The following is a 16,365-nucleotide window of genomic DNA, read 5'->3' on the forward strand; positions in this document are numbered from 1 at the left end:
ACAATAAATTTATCCTATGGTTAAAAAAATAACATAAGACACGAATTTGAATTTGTCAAATAAAATGATTGGAAACTTTTTACAGGTTATTTTGTTGACAATGACAGACGAGGATAACTTTATGGCACTCTTTATATTAAATTTTGTAACGAATGTACCCTCGAAAGTAGACAGAGAAGAAAATAAGATCTTGCATACATTATCAACGCGCATTTGAATGAAATAACTTTTTTAGAAAGGATCCTTTAATTTTTTCTAAGCACTCTTCTTCTCTCGTTCTTGGCCTTCTCTGCTGCTACTTCAGATCTCGCAGCGCAACACTAACACTCCAATTCCCCTCCGATTCATCCCCGCTCACCATGGCCGCGAACGCCCCCATCATCATGCGCGAAGCCTTAACGGTCCGCATTTCGCCACTCTCTCGTCGTTTTCCCCGCAATGCCTTGCCGCATTGCCCATTCTCTCGTCGTTTTCTGACTCTCCGATACGCTCTTCGTTTTTGCAGTTGGCAAGTGTCGGAATCAACCCGCAATTCATCACTTTCACGCACGTCACCATGGAATCGGACAAGTACATTTGCGTCAGGGAAACCGCGCCGCAGAACAGCGTCGTCATGATCGACATGACCATGCCAATGCAGCCTCTCCGGCGCCCTATCACCGCCGATTCCGCGCTCATGAACCCTAACACCAGAATTCTCGCGCTTAAAGGTAACCAACCATTCGCGCCTTCGATTGATTGCGTTATATGATTCCAATTCGATCACCCAATGTTTTGTTTTGTTTTGTTTCTTCTCCGTGCAGCTCATGTTCCAGGCAGTACTCAGGATCATTTGCAAGTTTTTAACATTGAATCCAAAGCGAAGATGAAATCGTATCAAATGGGCCAACAGGTGAGGTGTTGTAACATTTGTTAATGATGTGATTCCCGGATAATGTGTTTGTCTATCGTTATTAATTGATTAATTGGTTGTGATGTGCGCTATTTCCTTTAGGTTGTGTTTTGGAAGTGGATAACCCCAAAGACACTAGGCATAGTGACTCAGTCATCTGTGTATCATTGGTCAATTGAAGGTAAAGCTAAGATGTATTGTTTTGTTGCTTTCTACTTTCTTTCTATAAGTTTGACTGTGGCTCATGTTATGCTCTATTATGTGTGTTCTATTGATGGGACTTTTCTGAGTAGTGAGTTTAATGTTTTTACCGTTTCTCTTATCTAGGTGATGGTGAGCCAGTGAAGGTGTTTGACCGAACAGCTAATTTGGCGAATAATCAGATTATCAACTATCGTTGTGATCCTACTGAAAAGTGGTTGGTTTTGATTGGAATTGCCCCCGGTTCTTCTGATGTATGTATTTCCTTTCCTGTAGCTACTTTGAGGCCTTGCACTTGGAGTTATTGGCAAAGAGCAATTCCCCTTGTTTTATTCTTGTGTTTGTGTTCTGTTACTAATAAGTTGCAAAATTTGTCAATCTTATATCATGGGTTGATTGTGACCATTTGAGGAGGACATTACAATAGTTTCTTGGAAAATAGTCAATTACTGGTATCTTTTTACAGCCATTTGTGTAGACATTTTACAAATTATGATGTTGTAACTAGGGATGCAAAATGGAAGGTTTGGGTAAATTTTTTTTTTTTAAATCGGATTATAATGGATGCGTCATAACAATCCATTAATTGATTCTTGATTTTTAGAAAATGTATGTAAAATCCAATCCATTCACGACACATTTAATAAATCTTCCAATCTGTCTATTTAAAATATATTATATTAAAAATTTATTTATAAAACCTACCAAAGAAAATTGTTATTTATAAAACTTTTGTTTCTATCTTCTGGAATTCTGTTATTTTCCCCTTGAGTTTTCCTGTTAAGTAAAGCTTAGGCTGCTTAGTTTGCAAAATTTTTTAATTGAAATGCAGTATGAATTGAATGTGGCACTCACTATAAGTGTGTATAGGACTCCAAAACCTTGTTTTGCACTCACTATGATTGTTTATGCATCTCATGTGATTGGTCTTTCCATTTTGTTGTAACGAAACATTGTTGCTTTGTTTTATGAGAGTCAGAATATGTTTATGATTAGAATAAGTTTAACACTAAAAAACATAAAGGATAAGGAATGTGTGTTTGAGTGTGTGTGCATGAATGTATTGAGCCACAAAAGGTACTTTTTGACCAATACTCCAATAGTTACATAAACAAATTACATTCTGCCCCTCTTGATTAAGAATTGTATTTGTGGCTACTGATATGGCTCAAATACTGTAACATACTGTAAATTCTGGCCTTGTGCCCATGTTCATTATGAGTTATTTTTAGTAGATTCCAGAAATTTGTACAAATTTGTTAATTTTCTTGCATAAATTAATTGGCTAATTATGTTTTTTTGGGGGTGTGTTAAATTTCCTATTTGTTGGAGTGATGGAATTTTATTTGTTGGTTACAGAGACCACAACTTGTAAAAGGAAATATGCAACTCTTCTCTGTGGATCAGCAGAGGAGCCAGGCTCTTGAAGCACATGCTGCCTCATTTGCCACATTTAGGGTAATTCTGTCTTCTTTGTGATTCATTAATATGGATTTCAGCTGTGTGGCTTGTAGGTTGAATGCTGTTTGATATTTGCTACATGTAGGTTGCTGGTAATGATAAGGATTCAACTCTTATTTGTTTTGCATCAAAGAGCATCAATGCTGGACAGGTTACGTCAAAGATGCATGCCATTGAACTTGGTGCCCAGCCAGGTAAAAGCATGGCTAGATTATCCTTTATCGGCCAGTTGGCACATTCCTACTTAATGGTATAACAAGTTTTTTTCTTTTAAAATCTTAAAAATAAATACTTTTTAATATCTTTTAATTAATTAATGAAAGAGGAGATAATGGGATAATATATACAGTGATTAATGATTAAAATAGGAGATAAAAAACAAAATGTTACTATAGAGCTTCAATAGAGTGTCTGTTGTTCGTAGTATATGTTCTTGCCTCTTACTCATCATTTACTTGCTACCTTCTGGTATATGGTGGCATTGGTTATCAGGCAAGCCATCATTTTCAAAAAAGCAAGCAGATCTCTTCTTCCCTCCAGACTTTGCTGATGACTTTCCTGTATCAATGCAGGTATAAGTGTAAACTTTATGGTTCGTATTCCCAATAAAAATTATGTTGAAAGTTTGACTTGTTTTATTATGCAGATTTCAAATAAGTATGGCTTGATATATGTTATCACAAAACTTGGGCTTTTATTTGTCTATGATCTAGAGACTGCCACTGCAGTTTACAGAAATCGAATCAGTCCCGATCCTATATTTTTGACCACAGAAGCATCTTCAGAAGGGGGCTTTTATGCTATAAATAGACGTGGCCAGGTGTTGCTCGCTACTGTGAATGAAGCAACCATTGTACCTTTTGTTAGTGGCCAGGTATTTAATGCGTTATACCATGTTTTTGGCTACATGGATATCTTTTTTGGCATCTACTTCTAAATGTTTGTTTGGATACTTTGCAGTTAAATAATTTGGAACTTGCTGTTAGTCTTGCTAAAAGAGGAAACCTCCCTGGTGCAGAAGAATTGGTAACTTGAGCTGCATTTGATAATTTTGTACTTTTATCTGAAGTTTTTGAAGTTTATAAACTTCATGTATTGACTTTTAAAGTGGCTGATGTTCTATTGACAGAGGAATACTTGACTAGAGGATTTATCATTACATGCCTTTTGTCTCAATCGGTTGTAGTTGTCTTGAAAGCATCTCAGCTGTGTCATCTAGAGTAGAGCAATTATCAGCAAGACAATTAGCACAAGAGTGCAAGAAAATGATGAAAAATATATTATTTATTTCAGTAGCATCTGCTTGTATATTTGTTTTTATTTTTTGACAGAGAATACCAGAATGAACAGGTCACAGTTTGTAAACTATAATTTCTTGATGCCTGAGAGAATCTTGATCAGAAGTATGCGCAAAGAAGTATACTGTTTGCGTGAAATATGTGCACGGCAACATAGATCAGTAACTTGAATTGTTTTGACATAAAATTTTCCCCAGCCATCATTTTTTTTCTTCCTAGTTGATTAATCTGTGGGAAGCATGGGTTTTCTTTTCAGGTTGTTATGTTTCTTTTTGTACCTATAGTTATTGTTATGTTTCTTTTTTTCTCAGGTTGTTAAGCGTTTTCAAGAATTATTTGCTCAGACCAAGTATAAGGAAGCTGCAGAGCTTGCTGCACAATCGCCACAAGGAGTACTTCGTACTCCTGACACTGTTGCTAAATTTCAGGTATTTACGCATCACACATACTGATCCATTCATATTTCTTGGTCTTGGTAAGTCAATGCATTCAATTTAGGGTGTGCCTAATGACTACCACATTAATATGTTAATATGCTGTCTATCTCAAGTTCTTGAGTTGCCTTTGTTCATTTGCTTTCAGAGTGTACCTGTGCAAGCTGGGCAAACACCACCGCTGTTGCAATACTTTGGAACTCTGTTAACCATGGGAAAACTGAATGCTTTTGAGTCACTGGAACTTTCACGGCTTGTTGTAAATCAGAACAAAAAGAATCTCTTAGAAAATTGGCTAGCAGAGGATAAACTTGAATGCAGTGAGGAGCTAGGTGACCTTGTGAAGGTCCTGACAGAAATTTAAATTGTTTTATCTTTTTCATATGAACTTATTTATTAGTTTTATTTCATGGACAGTTTGGGTGTTTGGGGAAGGAAAATCCAAATTCCTTTTAATGGAACTCATTCTCTGTTCCCTGATTTGTGTTTTGCACTTCTATCCTTTATTTTCCCAATTTTTATGAGGCTTGCAAATAATGTAGACAGTGGATAATGACCTTGCATTGAAAATTTATATCAAAGCTAGAGCCACACCGAAAGTTGTTGCAGCTTTTGCAGAGAGGAGGGAATTTGATAAGATCCTGATATATTCTAAGCAGGTATTTTGTTTTAGTTTAGTAGAATCATAAAAATGCTGGTGTTGTGATTAAATGTTTTTAAATTTGTTTTTTTTAATACTATCAGTCTGATGCATTCTTTTCTTTTCCTTTGATGAAGGTTGGATACACACCTGATTATATGTTCCTTCTTCAAACAATTTTACGAACTGACCCCCAGGTGAGAAGGTCTTTTCTGAACAAATGTTTAATTCAATTACGCTTTATCTGAGTTGCTTCACCTTCAAAATGCACTTATTTTTGTTCTGAAGTCTGAGCATACCATAGCTTGCTTAAAATAGCATCACCTCATGAATGGCAGTTAAATGCATCCAATTGGAAATGGTTTCCTCATGTTTATGTTGCTTTCGTTTTAAGAATATCTATATATTCTATTCTCTGAAATCTGATTTGTTTAATTTTTTTAGCATCCAAGTTGATTTTTTTTTGGTTTATGTATAGCATAATTTAATACTTTCTTGATTGCAGGGTGCTGTAAATTTTGCTCTGATGATGTCTCAAATGGAAGGAGGATGCCCCATTGACTACAACACCATAACAGATCTCTTTCTTCAGGTTTATTTGCAGTTTACCCTAGTAACTTCATATTTGGTTCATTGTGTTCTCTTATAATTATTATTCAGTTGTAATTTTAAAATACAATCTTGTTTTCCTTTTATCCCACTGCATTCCTTCTGCACCTTTTTGAAAATTTAAAATGAAAAAAAATAATTTTTGAAAATTTAAAACGAAAAATAATAATTATAAGAATACAAACCTTTCTTTCTTAAAACTGGTTTTGATAAGGTTTTTTTTATAACTATCTTGCTTACACTTTTTTTGGTTATTTGTGAACTGGAATTCTTGTTTATATATTTCTTATGTTACTTTTCAGAGGAATTTGATCCGTGAGGCAACAGCCTTTTTGTTGGATGTACTGAAGCCAAATCTTCCTGAACATGGATATCTTCAAACAAAGGTTCTTTTTATTTTCTGTGCCATTATCTCTGTCCCTGAACTGAATCAGATGGTGATATATTTAGATTTTTTTCAAATCTCAATTTTCCATGTTTTATTTTTAGGTTCTGGAAATTAATCTTGTGACCTTTCCAAATGTTGCTGATGCTATATTGGCCAATGGCATGTTCAGTCATTATGATCGCCCACGTATTGGACAACTATGTGAAAAGGCTGGCCTGTTCATACGGGCTCTTCAGGTTCTTTGCTTCTTAAGTTCTGATGACAGTATAATGATCTCTTGTTAGAATATTTCTTGAACCGTGTCTGTATATTGTGCAGCATTATACTGAGTTGCCTGACATCAAACGTGTCATTGTGAATACACATGCCATTGAGCCACAGGTTTTGATTGCAACTGCTCAAATGACAATCTATTATATATATATATATATATATATATTGTATTCTTACAATATGATTATAATGTATTTCAGGGTTTAGTTGAGTTCTTTGGAACCCTTTCTCGAGAATGGGCACTTGAGTGTATGAAAGATCTTTTACTTGTCAATCTTAGGGGCAATCTTCAAATAATTGTGCAGGTACTGTTTCTGTATAATGTTGCCATAAGATTCATGTTCTATTTTATTTTTTGAATTCCACAATTCATCTATAAGAGAATCTTACTAGTACATGATTTACAGACTGCTAAGGAATATTCTGAGCAGTTGGGTGTTGATGCATGCATTAAACTCTTTGAACAATTCAAATCCTATGAAGGATTATACTTTTTCTTGGGTGCATACTTGAGCTCCAGGTATTTCTTTCTTATTGGAGAGTGAACATGACCTCAGTTCACTAGTTGGTCTGCTTCACTGTTTTTTTTTTCTTTCAATTTTTGTAATTTTTTTTTGTTCTGTCTTGTAAAGTGAGGATCCTGATATTCACTTCAAGTACATTGAGGCCGCTGCTAAAACTGGGCAAATTAAGGAGGTAGAGCGCGTTACTAGAGAATCAAACTTTTATGATGCGGAGAAGACAAAGAATTTTCTTATGGAGGCCAAGCTTCCAGATGCACGTCCATTGATTAATGTGTGTGATCGTTTTGGCTTTGTTCCGGATCTCACCCATTATCTTTATACTAGCAACATGCTTCGCTATATTGAAGGTTATGTTCAAAAGGTAACTTTGTTTTCAGGGTTTGTGTTTGATTTTGTGATCCTTGTAGCATATGGGTGTGCTTCAAATCATTCTTGGAAAGTTTTAAAACTGTGACCTAAACTTTGAACTTCTGGCTTTTAGGTCAATCCTGGAAACGCTCCTCTAGTAGTAGGGCAGTTGTTAGATGATGAATGCCCTGAAGATTTTATTAAAGGTCTTATACTTTCAGTTCGTTCTCTCCTGCCAGTTGAGCCTTTAGTTGAAGAATGTGAGAAGAGGTGCGTCTCTCTATCTTTCATCTCCACTATCATTGCCATGTTCATTTCTCATTTAATTTTTTATGCATAGGAATCGTCTCCGCTTGCTCACTCAATTCTTGGAGCATCTTGTAAGTGAAGGAAGCCAGGATGTACATGTACATAATGCCCTGGGTAAAATCATTATTGACAGCAACAACAATCCTGAGCATTTTCTCACAACCAACCCATACTACGATTCTCGCGTTGTCGGTAAATATTGTGAAAAGCGGGATCCGACCCTTGCTGTTGTTGCTTACCGAAGAGGGCAATGTGATGATGAGCTTGTTAATGTTACTAATAAAAATTCCTTGTTCAAACTTCAAGCAAGGTGTGTACTGTGAGCTTCAGCAGGAAGTTGTCATTGTATTTCATATTTTTATAATGCTAGTCTGAGACACTCATGTTATTTTCTAATGTTTGTGTCAGATATGTTGTCGAAAGGATGGACTCCGACCTCTGGGAGAAAGTTCTTAATCCTGAGAATGAGTTTAGACGACTGTTGATTGATCAAGTGGTGTCTACTGCTTTGCCTGAAAGCAAGAGTCCTGATCAAGTTTCAGCTGCGGTGAAAGCTTTTATGACTGCTGATCTTCCTCACGAGTTGATTGAGCTTCTTGAAAAGATTGTACTACAAAATTCTGCTTTTAGTGGAAACTTCAATCTGCAAAATTTGCTGATCCTTACTGCAGTCAAGGCAGATCCTTCTAGAGTTATGGATTACATAAATAGGTTGGACAACTTTGACGGGCCTGCAGTAGGGGAGGTGGCTGTGGAAGCACAACTATATGAAGAGGCATTTTCTATTTTCAAGAAATTTAATTTGAATGTTCAGGCTGTTAATGTCCTACTGGATAACCTTCAGACTATTGATCGTGCTGTGGAGTTTGCTTTCCGGGTTGAAGAAGATGCTGTTTGGAGCCAGGTGGCTAAAGCACAACTTAGAGAAGGCTTAGTGAGTGATGCAATTGAGTCATTCATTCGTGCAGATGATTCAACTCATTTCTTAGAGGTTATAAAGGCTGCTGAAGATGCAGATGTATACCATGACCTGGTAAAGTATCTTCTCATGGTTAGGCAGAATACCAAAGAGCCCAAGGTGGACAGTGAGCTCATCTATGCTTATGCTAAGATTGAACACCTTGGAGAAATTGAAGAATTTATACTGATGCCAAATGTTGCCAATTTACCAAATGTTGGAGACCGCTTGTATGATGAGGCTTTGTATGAGGCTGCCAAAATTATATTTGCTTTTATTTCTAACTGGGCTAAGTTGGCAGTCACATTGGTGAAGCTTAAACAGTTCCAAGGTGCTGTTGATGCTGCCAGGAAAGCAAATAGTTCAAAAACATGGAAGGAAGTTTGTTTCGCCTGTGTCGATGCTGAGGAATTCCGCTTAGCTCAGATTTGTGGTCTCAATGTCATCATTCAGGTGACACCATTTTCTAGTTTATATTTTAACATGTGGAATTTGTACTTGCAGGAATGATTGCCCCCTCCTCACTCCAAAATTACTACACAAATCTTCCCATGTTGGAAATCCTTTAAATGCAAGTTAAAGGATGTAGCTAGTAGCAAAATACTAAAAACAAGTGACAGAAAAACTTTTGATTGCTTTGTCTAACCTTTTGACCTTGTCTGAATACTTACTATCTGTTTTATATTGAAGGTGGATGATTTGGAGGAGGTTAGCGAGTACTATCAGAACAGAGGATGCTTCAATGAACTCATATCTCTAATGGAGAGTGGGTTAGGATTGGAGCGTGCACATATGGGTATCTTTACTGAGTTGGGAGTTCTGTATGCAAGATATCGTCCTGAGAAGCTAATGGAACACATTAAGTTGTTCTCAACTCGGCTTAATATTCCAAAGCTTATTCGAGCATGTGATGAACAACAGCATTGGAAAGAACTTACATACCTATACATCCAATATGATGAGTTTGATAATGCTGCAACCACTGTAATGAATCACTCTCCAGAAGCATGGGACCACATGCAATTCAAAGATGTGATAGTTAAAGTTGCAAGTGTGGAGCTGTACTATAAGGCTGTTCACTTCTACTTCAAAGAGCATCCAGATGTAATAAATGATATGCTAAATGTGATTGCTCTTCGTGTGGACCATACTCGTGTAGTAGATATAATGCGGAAGGTCTGCAATTTCATACCCTATTGCCAAATGGCTACAGTTTCAATCTTATTTGGAGAGATAATTTGCTGGTTTCAAATGCTATTCTGTAATAGTATTGTTTGTTGCTTGGATTTTTTATTTTCAGGCTGGCCACCTTAGATTAGTTAAGCCGTACATGGTTGCAGTTCAAAGCAACAATGTGTCCGCTGTCAATGAAGCTTTGAATGAAATTTATGTTGAGGAAGAAGACTACGACAGACTCCGAGAATCAATAGATTTGCATGACAACTTTGATCAGATAGGTCTTGCACAGAAGGTGAATCTCGGTTATCTTTTGTCTTATTTTGACAATTAGCAAAATCTGAGATCAGGAAGTTATGGAAAATTTAAAATGTTTGAATTATTATTGATTGGCTTCAACAATACATGAGCAGATTGAGAAGCATGAACTTCTTGAGATGAGGCGTGTAGCTGCCTACATTTACAAGAAAGCAGGAAGATGGAAGCAATCCATTGCTTTGTCAAAGAAAGACAATCTTTACAAGGACTGTATGGAAACATGCTCTCAATCTGGTGACCGTGAACTTTCAGAAGATTTGCTTATCTACTTTATTGAGCAGGTGTTTATTTTCTTGTCCTTTTCCTTAAGATATCAAACTCCAGTATTCGTAAATTAGATACTAACTAGGTTAGACCTTTTGGCATAGTGCAGTGACCCTGCTTCACTTAGAAATTATTTTGCTGCTTTCTTTCTTCACCTCCAGTGCTGGTTCTTTTCTTTTAATTAACAAAGGGATTATATTGATTTGCAGGGAAAGAAAGAGTGTTTTGCATCATGCCTCTTTGTCTGTTATGATATTATACGGCCAGATGTTGCTCTTGAGCTATCTTGGATGAACAATATGATTGATTTTGCTTTTCCATATCTCTTACAGGTATGTATTTGTTTGTGGTTATATTTATCAACAGATGAAATATATTCTTTTTTTGCTAAAAATTTTGAAATGTTTTTTTGTTTGAAGTTTATTCGAGAGTATACAGGCAAGGTAGATGAGCTTATCAAGGACAAAATTGAAGCACAAAATGAGGAGAAAGCTAAGGAAAAGGAGGAGAAGGAAGTACTTGCTCAGCAGGTACCCTTTTTCAAATCTCCTTTTACAAGACAGTTATATTGTTTGATTATTAAATTAACAATGTTTCCAATGATCTACAGAATATGTATGCCCAGTTGCTACCGCTTGCTTTGCCAGCACCTCCTATGCAAGGAATGGGGGGAGGCTATGCCCCTTCCCCACCACTACCTATGGGTGGAATGGGGATGCCACCAATGCCTCCTTTTGGTATGCCTCCAATGGATGGGGGCTACTGATCTCCCTATTTACTGGTGAAACTTGATAGTTTAGCATCTCTCATTTTTTGCTTTCAAGGTGACTATCTTAGGGTTAAAGAGTTTGACGTGGTGGCACCAAGCATCAGTCTTCTAGTCTGTTACTACTTTCCAATGATTGCGGTTTTTTTCAATGAAAGTTTTCCGAGTCATGTATTTTGTTTGTTCTTTCTTTTTGGATTGTTTGATCATTCTTGTGAGAGCCAAGATGGCCAAATGATCATGCTTGTATCTTTTCGAGGCATTGGCTTGGTTGCAGCCGTATAGTTTATTTTCTCTAATTATTATTTGTTTCCATAGCTGTGAAGTCATAAATGTTATTACTCTGATTAGGACTTAAAATTCTTGTTCTTTCCTGGTATATAAACTTTCATATAATATTTAAAGTGATCTCTTACTGTATGTTGCTTTCTTTCTTTCTTTCAATGATATTATAGTTAGCCTTAATTTTATTATATTAGCCATTCTACAAGTCTTGAATGTTCTAAATTGTCCGTTTTAGTTTAAGCACTTTAAATATGAAGTTTCGTCATTAAGAAAATTGGCATAATACAAAGGTGGATCCTTTTCTTGTCGATTACATGACAATTCAAACTGGAGTAACGACGATAGCCACATCCTTGGCTTTTGGCGATGTTTGGATGAAGAAAAACTGGGAAGGAAAAAACAAGAGAAGTAGAAGTAGAAGAGAAATATAAAAGAAATAAATTTGGACGATGGATAGTAAGAAGGAAAAAAAAATAGATTTTTCCTTTTACATTTGTTTGGATAATTAACAGAGAATACAAAAAGTAAATAAATTGTATATGGACCCTTACATTAAAAATCTGGTGCAATCAACCGAAGGAGAATTGCGAGTCGACTAGTATAAACAATTTATTTACATGTTGTACGTGGACGTCACTTATCGTCGGAGATTAGTTTTACTTATGCAAACTGTTTGGTGAATAAATCACCTCCATTTAGCATATATAAACTTTTCCATGAATTTAAATCTGCAAGAAATTATCATATCTTCACTAAAGTCGTAAGGAATTCCGGTAAAACAAAAATTGCTGGAAGAATCTGTAATATCGTTGCGGACCTGATATATAATTCGCGTATAAAGATTGGAAAGAGTAAACCATAAAATTCAGCAAAGATTATTATACACTAGTATAAAAATATAGCTCGGATGGCTAGTTAGATAACCTAGCTTTTAAAACAATAAAGACATGCATATTGCTAGACGCGATTTTAAAACACATTTATTTCCTTAGTAAAAGAAACTTGATTCCTCCAACCATATCAATCGTGCAGTGTCAAAGATCATTAACAATGGGAATCAAACACAACTCGCTTTTCCTTGTAACTGTCAATCCAAAGTTTTCAGACATATCCATATCCTCAGGTTTCATCTCATTTGGAAGTTCCCAATTGAAGTGATAGAGTAATAGAGCGAGTGGAAGCATAATGTTGGCTAAACCAAATGTCATTCCTGGGCACATTCTCCTTCCTGCCCCAAAAGGAAGATACTCAAAGTTATTCCCTTTGAAATCGATAGAACTACCATCGAATCTCTCTGGGACAAACCTCTCAGCATCAGTCCAATATTGGGGATCTCTTCCAATTGCCCACACGTTTATCATGACTTTAGTCTTGACAGGTATTTCATATCCATCAATGATGGTTAGTTCAGAGCATTCTCTAGGGACCAATAAAGGAGAAGGAGCGTGTAACCTTAATGTCTCTTTGATCACCAACTTTAAGTATGTAAGTTTCCCTACATCTGTTTCATGGATTATTTTCAATTCCCTAAATGCTTGTCTTACTTCAGCCTGTGCTTTCTCCCTCACTCTTGGGTTTCTCATCATTTCTGCCATAGCCCATTCAAGTGTTGATGCTGAAGTATCCGTTCCAGCAGTAAATACGTCCTAGTCAAATAATTTTCAAATAGGTTTAATGGTAAAGAAATAAGATTTAGGTTATCTTCAACAAAACTAACAAAATGATAGTTAAAAGTTGAATAATTAACTTAATAAATTATAAGGATTTGATAAAATTAAATGTTGAAATAACTAAAATAATATAAAATAATAAAAAAATATAATTTATTTAAAAAAGTAATATAAAAATTTGATAAATATATCAAAGATAAAAATAAAAAAATATAAAAGTTAAGAGTTATAAGATAACATTCTAAAAAATGTTATTTTAAGTAACATGTAATAAAAAAACATTAAAAATAATTAAACTTTCTTTATCAAATAACCAAACAAATTTGTTAGTTAATAAAAAAATAAAAAATTAATTAAAATATCTTGTGAAACTTAATTTAAATATTGAGTTTGCAAATAAATAAGATTGCTTGAGATGGGTATTTGCTTCAAACACTAATAATTTGGGAACCCACGTATGCCTCAACATGAATTTTCTAAAAACTTGATTTTATCAATGAATATCTTATTTGATGTTTGTAACTTCTTGATCAAGTCTAGTATGTTGTATGCATAAAGGAGTGCTAAAAAAGGTGATGCAAACAATTTTCTCTATAATTTTGTAACGTGCGAGAAGGGGAGAGCACTGCAATTAAAGAAAAATCGTTTGTTAGAGCATGTAATTTTGCTGCGTATGCTTACCAATATAACAGCTTTGATGTTTGTGGTACTAATTTTGATCTCGAGGTTGTCACTTTGTTGGATTCTCAAAAGAACATCAACAAGATCCTCCTCCTCTAGGTCAACCTTGCCTTCTCGTAGTGCCCTTTGGCGCTTTTCTTGATGCTCTCTGAGAATGTTGTCTGCGATCTTGTCAACCTGCTCATGCATCTTCTCCAATTTGGCCTTCCTTCCATTTATGAGATGAAGTTTCATCGAAGGAAACAAATCGTCAGGTTCAAATCCTCCCCCCGCTAATATCATTTTTTCAAGCACACACAAAAACTCTTCCTGGTCCTTAGATTTGTCGCCAAATGCTACCCTGGAAACAGAAGAACTTACCAAGGAGTAAATTTTACTAGTAAGATTGATTGGTGAACCTTCTGATATTCGAATTGATTCTATAAATTTGGATGTCTCGTCTTCTCTAATATGAGAGAAAGACTGAACTCTCTTGGCACTTAGAAGCTCCGAGACACATATTTTCTTCATTTGTCTCCAATAATCCCCATATGGAGCAAAAACAATATCATTTTGCCCATAGGTCAAAATTTGAGCAGGAAGAAATTGTGGCCTCTGCACAAAAGCAAGATCATGGGTTTTCATTATCTCCTTGGCCATGTTGGGGGAGGATACAACCACGGAAGAAATTTCACCAAGTTGGAGATGCATGAGAGGTCCGTATTTAAGGGCAAGGTCTCGGAGAGTACGATGTGGAAGTGAACCAGCCATTGCTAGTTGATGCAGGTTCCCTATCAGAGGTAGCTTCTTTGGTCCCGGGGGTAGTTTGTGAGAAAGGGTGGTTTTTGGCTTGTAATAATGCTTTGCAAGCAAATGCAACACCAGAGAGAAAAACAAGCTAATAAACAAGAACGACGCTTGAGCTTCCATGGTATTATTGGAGCACTCAACTCTGGTGTTTGTGATTGTTATTGCGGAGTGCTAGTTCTTATTTATATACACATTTAAATTAGCTAGTTATCTAGGATAAATAGTAATTTTTAGTTTTGTGTAAGACGCTAATAAATTCGCTCAGCATCAGTTATTATTAATAAAATAATTTATGTGAGATATTTTATATTTGTCAGCTTATTACATATTTAAAGACAAAAATAATTATTTATTTAAAATATAATTTAATTTTTATTTTTTTATTTTTTAATAATTACAAATGTAACATTACAATAAATATTTAAAATTAAGAAAATAAATATAAGTTAAAACAAATATAATAATAAACATAATATTGTTTAAAAAGTATATTTTATCTGTTATTCTAAATTTCTCTTGTAATAATGTTAGGTAATGAAAGATTCAAGTCGAATCTCACTTTTGTTTGAGTCTCATATTTTGGATAAGATATAGTCACATTAAAAATTTCAAAGTAATAGATAAATTATATTTATTAATCAATATGATGTTTATTATTATGTTTGTTTTAACTTATGTTTGTTTTCTTATTTTTAAGTGTTTATTGTATTGTTATACTTGCAATGATTAAAAAATGTGAAAAAGATAAAAATTAAATTATATTTTAGATAAATAACTATTTTCGTTTCATAATATATAGAACATAGACAAATTCATCCTTGAGTGTGTCACATAAACTCTTTCATTATCATTAATAGACCAAAATTAATGAATAGATGAATTTGTTATACTTTTTTTACTTTCAATGATTAATTTTTTTTAATTTTTTGAAAACAAATTTAAAAACAAAAATAACTATTAGGCTCATAAAGTCACTCTAGCAAAACTAACTTATACGTATATAGATATTCTAATGTTAATGCTCATTTTGAACTTACGTTAAAGTAAACAACTTACCCTTGTTAAACTTTAAATATTGGTCACTAACTTTAAAAACGCTTATTCTAAAAAATCTGTTTGGATAAGCTTCTTTAGAAACATTTTTTAAAAAAAAAATAAGAAGAAAAAAGATGAGATGAACTTTTCCATAAACAAAAATAAGCTCTCCATGAGTTAATTTTTAGAAGCTCACTAATCTAATTTCTTTAAAAGATAAGATGACATCTACAAATTAATTAATGAAAAATTTATTTTAACTAATGGAGAAACTCATTTTATTTTTTTTTTCTTATTTTTTTCTTCTAAAAATATTTCTAAAAAAGGTTACATCCAAACAGACCCAAAATCGTTTACTTTCACTCTTTCTAGATATTGCTTAGGTAACATCGATATATATTTTCAAAACCTTGCTCTGGCACTCTATCTACATATTTATATCTATCAATATATCTATATATGAGACGTATTAAGTATATCAATTATTACTTGTTAATCAACGTGGGATATATGTTAGTCAACCTTTCCTTATCAGGGATGTCAATATGTTGGTATCATAGCCGATTCAGTGGCTGAGGTTTGCTGCTCGTGGCTGCCCGTAATCTCCCATATTGGGTCTTATCTGTTTAGCACTTTAGCCTGACAACCACCGTTGCCGTGTAACCATGTATTGTGGACTGATATTGAGGGCATAAGTTTGCCACGTAGAATTGCTGTGTAGTGGGCTTTGCCCCTCTCTTTATTAAAAAAAATTAATTACTCATTTAATTTTGGTAAAATTATAAAGTTGGTCTTTCAATTTCAATTTTGATCTTCCTTTAAAAATTATTGACGAATTTTATCCTCCTAATTTATCCAATTACTCAATTTTGGTCTTCCAATCTAGATTTGGGCGTTAATTGTTAAAGAATGTTTATTGATATGTGTCATGTTCTATTTGAATAATGACTGTCACATGTCATGTTCTGATTGACCAATAACAACAACAATGTATTTCATCTTTCATGAAGTTGACATCCAATCAGAACATGACATATGACAGTCAT

General features: G+C 34.6%; 2 protein-coding genes across 2 annotated transcripts; one reads left to right on the forward strand and one right to left on the reverse strand.

Annotated features, from left to right (window-relative positions):
• The first annotated feature begins 177 nt into the window (after positions 1–177).
• Positions 178–11,279, forward strand: LOC100784651 (clathrin heavy chain 2). The gene is made up of 30 exons (XM_003516534.5): positions 178–401; positions 506–710; positions 804–892; positions 995–1,073; positions 1,220–1,347; positions 2,453–2,551; positions 2,640–2,748; positions 3,047–3,126; positions 3,201–3,428; positions 3,515–3,580; positions 4,164–4,280; positions 4,435–4,632; positions 4,829–4,945; positions 5,064–5,123; positions 5,432–5,518; positions 5,838–5,921; positions 6,025–6,159; positions 6,242–6,304; positions 6,397–6,501; positions 6,604–6,716; positions 6,829–7,081; positions 7,202–7,338; positions 7,409–7,687; positions 7,786–8,788; positions 9,026–9,511; positions 9,636–9,806; positions 9,925–10,110; positions 10,303–10,425; positions 10,513–10,623; positions 10,704–11,279. The coding sequence occupies exons 1-30, from the start codon at positions 360–362 to the stop codon at positions 10,857–10,859; spliced, it is 5,109 nt and encodes a 1,702-aa protein (XP_003516582.1). The 5' UTR covers positions 178–359; the 3' UTR covers positions 10,860–11,279.
• A 707-nt stretch (positions 11,280–11,986) lies between these two features.
• LOC100816377 (cytochrome P450 71D8-like) lies at positions 11,987–14,453 on the reverse strand. Its single transcript, XM_003517209.5, has 2 exons — positions 13,496–14,453; positions 11,987–12,790 (listed from the first exon to the last, which is right to left on the reverse strand). The coding sequence occupies exons 1-2, from the start codon at positions 14,402–14,404 to the stop codon at positions 12,179–12,181; spliced, it is 1,521 nt and encodes a 506-aa protein (XP_003517257.1). The 5' UTR covers positions 14,405–14,453; the 3' UTR covers positions 11,987–12,178.
• Positions 14,454–16,365: the final 1,912 nt, after the last annotated feature.

Source organism: Glycine max, chromosome 1 (assembly GCF_000004515.6).
Source record: "Glycine max cultivar Williams 82 chromosome 1, Glycine_max_v4.0, whole genome shotgun sequence".
Lineage (NCBI taxonomy): Eukaryota > Viridiplantae > Streptophyta > Magnoliopsida > Fabales > Fabaceae > Glycine > Glycine max.